This window comes from Propithecus coquereli, unplaced genomic scaffold, assembly GCF_000956105.1.
Source record: "Propithecus coquereli isolate 6110/MARCELLA unplaced genomic scaffold, Pcoq_1.0 Scaffold53, whole genome shotgun sequence".
Classification (NCBI taxonomy): Eukaryota; Metazoa; Chordata; class Mammalia; order Primates; family Indriidae; genus Propithecus; species Propithecus coquereli.
The window spans coordinates 972,805-977,595 of record NW_012151174.1 but is presented as its reverse complement, the minus strand read 5'-3'; the positions used below and the strand labels follow the sequence as shown (position 1 = coordinate 977,595).

The 4,791-nt window shown below is 58.3% G+C and overlaps 1 protein-coding gene across 1 annotated transcript; it reads right to left on the bottom strand.

The window, feature by feature from the left end:
* Positions 1 to 1,415: 1,415 nt before the first annotated feature.
* On the bottom strand, positions 1,416 to 4,560 carry SERTAD1 (SERTA domain containing 1). The gene is made up of 2 exons (XM_012657126.1): positions 4,454 to 4,560; positions 1,416 to 2,457 (listed from the first exon to the last, which is right to left on the bottom strand). The coding sequence occupies exon 2, from the start codon at positions 2,452 to 2,454 to the stop codon at positions 1,741 to 1,743; it is 714 nt and encodes a 237-aa protein (XP_012512580.1). The 5' UTR covers positions 2,455 to 2,457; positions 4,454 to 4,560; the 3' UTR covers positions 1,416 to 1,740.
* Positions 4,561 to 4,791: the final 231 nt, after the last annotated feature.

Here is a 4,791-nt window from a genome sequence, read left to right as displayed (position 1 = left end):
CGGGACCGATCTCCAGGGAACTTAAGGCAGGGCTATCACAGAACCCCAGACTGGTCACCAGGGGGCGTTGCTGAGCTCAGCCCAGGCTCCCAGCGTCTGGTCGGGGGCAAAACTGAATCTGAGTCCCAGTTGCACCGCGGTTGGCGTCACCGGGGGTTGGAGTCAGGCGCCCGGAAGACCCTCAGCCCGGGCGCCAGCTCCCTGCACGCCATTTTCACCTCCCTTCCAGAAACGGGCACAACTTCCTCTGCTCCTCCAGGAAGCTCCGCTCTGCCCGCCCCTTCCAGGACCCAGGGGCCGGCCCGAGGCTCCCCGCCTCCCCCAGCCCCACCCCTGCCTCTGCCTCCCTGCAGCTTCCGGCCGGTGGGAGGTACTGGGGCGCACGACTAGGGTGTCCCCTTGCGGCGCTTCCCCCACTCAAGGCCCAACTGGCTCCTCAGGTCACCTTCCAGCTCTCTGCTCCTCGCCGCCCCGACCCTAAGCTTTCGCGGCGACACTTCCCCGCCCCAACCCCCCGGCTCCGCCCTGCCCCCACGGCCGCCAGGAAGGACGCGGCCCGGGTCCCGTGCCAGGCCGCTGAGTGTGCGGCCCCTCCCAGCCGGGCCAGGAATGCGGCTGGACCGCGGGGGCGGCCGCAGACACCCGGCGCTGTGGCCGGCCCTGACACAGGGGCAGTCAGGCAGGTGGCCCCGGCTCGCCTGGGCCTGAGTTTCTTCTAGAAGGAAAGCACAACTGCCTGCCCCTGAGCGTCCTCTTTTTCAGTCCAGCCACCAAGCCTAGTGGCTTTATTTCGGAGACAGCCTCCAGGCTGCCCTATCCTCTGCCCAGTGAGAGATTTGAGACCGGGAGTCGATTTTATTTTTAAAAGCTGGCTGGTGTCTTCCTTTCCTGCACCATTTTCCTGGAGATCTGACTGCGAGGGCTCCTTGGAGAGGCTCTGTCCAGCCTCCAGCTTTTTGTTTTTATTTCTGGACCATTCCGAAAGCTCCCTTCCCCTCTCCCCTCGGTATACACAGACTCCAGGAAGGAGTAGCCTTCATTTCTAAACAGTGGCCTGGGGCTTCCTCCTCCTACCCTTTATGTACACACAGGCACACGGAAACCCGGCTGGGTATGTTTTGCGGAGTTTGTGTAGAGGCCTCGCTTGCAGCCAGACCTAGTTGGTCTGCCTCTCAGGCTAGTTCATGATTTAAAACCCACCTTAAGTGATGACCTCTTGGAGCCTCAGTTTTCTTAACTGTAAAATGGGGATAATCTTATGGGGTTGTTACAGGATTAAATGAATTAACACATGCAAGTTCTTAGAACTGTGCCTGGTACACAGTCCAGGGTCAGTAAATGTTACATGTCATCTCACGTTCACATTCACACAAAGAAGCACGCAGACTTGTTTCCCAGGACTGGTTTTAATTTGAAAAAACTGATAGGGGTCTCTTCCCTATATCAGGGAAGGAACAGCCCAGGATATGACCCCAGGAGATTCAGTCCAGCACATGGCCTGGGCAATCACATTCCAGCCACCAGACCTGGCATCCCATCACTGGGGGCCAATCCCAGACTCCCCCACCAGCCCCAAGACAAGAGGACGGATGTGAAGTTGCCCAGGACTGGATTGTGTCTCTCCAAAGTAGCCCATGACCCATTCTTTGTACTAGGGAAGCCAGCTGTGTCTTTCTAAGGAGAGTGGGTCCAGCCACCAGGCTCAGTTCGGATACTAGACAACCATCTCAGCCCTCAGGGTCAGCGGCCGGGCCCTGGTGGCCGCTCCAGTGCCTGAGTGCCCACTAGCACGTCCATGAGGTAGTCCAACTCAGCCTCATCCAGCTCCGGAGCTTCCTCCTTGCCTGGCCCGTCCTCAGGGCCCGGTTTGAGGCCCTCGGAGGCTGGTGCCCAAAGTTCACTGTCATACATGGAGGTGTCAATGTCCTCAAACAGGCCCTCGAGCCCATCGTCCAGCAGACAGCCAGTGGCTGGTCCCAGCAGGTCCAAGGCACCCAGGCTGGGTGGGGCTCCCCCAGTCGTGCGGCCTGGTGGCCCCTCATCTGCCAGGGGTTGGGGGGCCTGGCTCAAACCCTCGATGTGACTGAGGTCCTCCAGGAGGCTGGCCATGGAGGCTGAGAGGGCAGCGTCCGAGCTCGCCAGCAGGTTGTCAGCCATGCTGGGGGCTGCAGGCGGGTTGGGCACAGGTGGCAGGGCAGCCGTGGGTGCCATGGACGCTTGGATGCGACGAAGTGTGTTCACCACCAGCACTAGGTGCCGTAGGTCCGGCTCACTCTGCCGCAGGCTGTGGTGGAGCTTGAGCACCGAGAGGTCAAAGAGGGAGCTGGAAGCCACAGCCGGGGTTGCCGGTGCCACTGCTGGGTGGCCAGAATCCAGCCACCAGGCGTCAACTGCCAGAGATTCCTTCTCCTCCTCCTCCTCCTCCCGTTTTCGCTTCAGACCCTTGCTCAGCATTGTCTGCAGGGAGGGAGGAGTTATTGAGTTATGGAAAGCAAATGTTAGGTTCATACCTGGCTCCATCAACTACTGTAGGTGTGATCTTGGGCGAGTCACTTAACATCTCTGTGCCTTGGTATTCTTAGGGAACCTTTAAGATGTGAATGATAATGTATCTACCTCATAAGTTGTTTTAAGGATTAAATGAGAAAATAAAAAGCACCTTCAACAGTGCCTGGCACATAGTAATCGCTCTTATTAATAATTTTTTTTTTTTTTGAGACAGGGTCTTCCTCTGTCACCCAGGCTGGAGTGCAATGGCTTAATCATAGCTCACTGTAACCACGAACTTCTGGGCTCCAGCAATCCTCCTGCCTCAGCCTCTCAAGTAGCTGGGACTACAAGTATGCGCCACCACGCCTGGCTAATTTTTTGTAGCGACAAAGTCTCACTATGCTGCCCAGGTTGGTCTTGAACTCCTGGCCTCAAGCGATCCTCCTACCCTGGCCTCCCAAAGTTCTGGGATTACAGGCATGAGCCACTGCACCTGGCCTCATAAGTACTCTTATTAATTAACATTATTATTTCTTCAATGAACCATTCGAATGGCCAATATTAACCTTATTTTTTTTTTCCTATTGAAGTGGCTGTTTCATATAGTTGAATGTTTATTGAGTGTCTACTATGTATCAAACAGTAAATAAACAAACATGGGAAATGTACAGATATTGATAGGAAGAAACTAGGAAGTCCTGGAGATGGACAGGAAAGGCTTGTGTAAGGAGGTGACATTTGAACTGAGCCCTGAAGCAAGAGAAGAAGTCAGCCATGGAGGGACCAGGGGAAAGCATTTGGACAAGAGGGAACAATAACAAAGGCAAAGGAAGACCCGGAGGCTGCATGAGCTTGAACTGCAAAGAGACCAGTGCGGTTGGCACACGGAGTGACATGGTAGGAGACCAGTTGGGGGCTGGGGAGCAGGCAGGCAGAGGCTAGGTCACAGAAGGCCATATAGGCAGAGGTGGGGAGTTTGGATTTTAAGTGTGGTGGTTAGTCACTGAAGGGGTTTGAGCAGGGAGGGGAGAGGTGTTGTGAGCTGCTTAGGTTTTCAGATTTCCCCCTTGGCTACTTCGAGGAAGGCAGGAGTGAGAAGACTGTGGGTCTGAGACCCTTGGGGCTGCTACTGTACTTTTGGGACTGGCGATGACGATGGCCTGGGGCAGAAGCTGATAGTGGACATGAAAGGAAGTTGGTTGATAAAGAACTTATTAGGGAGACAGAGGGGACAGGGCTTGCCAGGAAATCTTATGGGCACCGGGTCAGTCACTGAGATAAGTTTGAGGACCCACACTCTTCCCCCCGGGGTGGCGGGGCGGTGGGGGGGTGCCTGGAGTTTTGGACTCCTGGCCCAACCTACTTTTTTGGGCCAGGAAGACTTCAGGGTCCAGTCCAGGGGAAAGGCAAAACCTTAAGAGTGACCCACCACACTACGTATAACTGGGTCTTCCCCCGTCGGTCGCAGACCCGGAGTCCGGAACCGCAGGAATTCAGCCCCCACCCCCGACTCCGCCCCCGGGGTCCCGGCGCCCCCTGGCGGTGCCCAGTCTAGCTTTCCCCCCGGGATTCTGGCCCCTCTGACCCCGGGACCCTTTACACGGCCCCGCGTCCCGGCTGCGACTCCTGCCTGCCGCCCGGGGCCATACAAGCCGAGACCCCAGGCGGGCTGTTCTGTGCTACTGGCCTCCGCTCGCTTCCGGCAGTGGAGGCGGCTCCTCCCGAAGCGGCGGCGGCGGGGGCGGGTGAGTCACGCAGTCGGAGCCAGGGAGCCGGCGCCTCCGCCCCCTTCTCGGGCTGCGGCGTGATTCACCCGGCCCGGCCGGGGCGGACGGCACGTAAAGACCCGCGCGTCTCGATCCCGGGCAGCCCCAGCGCGCACCTGCCGGACCCAGGGATCGAACTCGCCAAAGAACCCGACCGCCGGTACCCCTTCTCTCCCCAGGCCCCTTCATTTACATACCCTGCTCACTAGCTGCCAATCAGAACGAAGAGGTAGCCACCCACAGCCAATCAGGAAGCGGCGGCGGCAGCATCGCTCGCTCACTCTCCTTCAGCAACCGGCGCCTGGGTCGCTAGACGCAGTTCTGACTCCGGCGCACGACTCCGGACTCCTGACTACCCTTGGCTACCGCCCACTCCGGTGGAGGCCCCGCCCTCCACCCCAGGGATTGGCCCTGGGCGATGATGGGCGGAGCCTGCAGGGGGGCAGATTCTAAAAAGGGGAGATTGACTTCAGGGCGCATGCCCGGGCTGCTGCGTTAGGGAAGCGGGTAAGGAGGGGTGTCTCTGGGTCGGTGG

What these genes read in the sequence shown, in the direction of transcription:
- SERTAD1 (XM_012657126.1), bottom strand. Translation starts at nt 2,454, where the DNA reads ATGCTGAGCAAGGGTCTGAAGCGAAAACGGGAGGAGGAGGAGGAGGAG.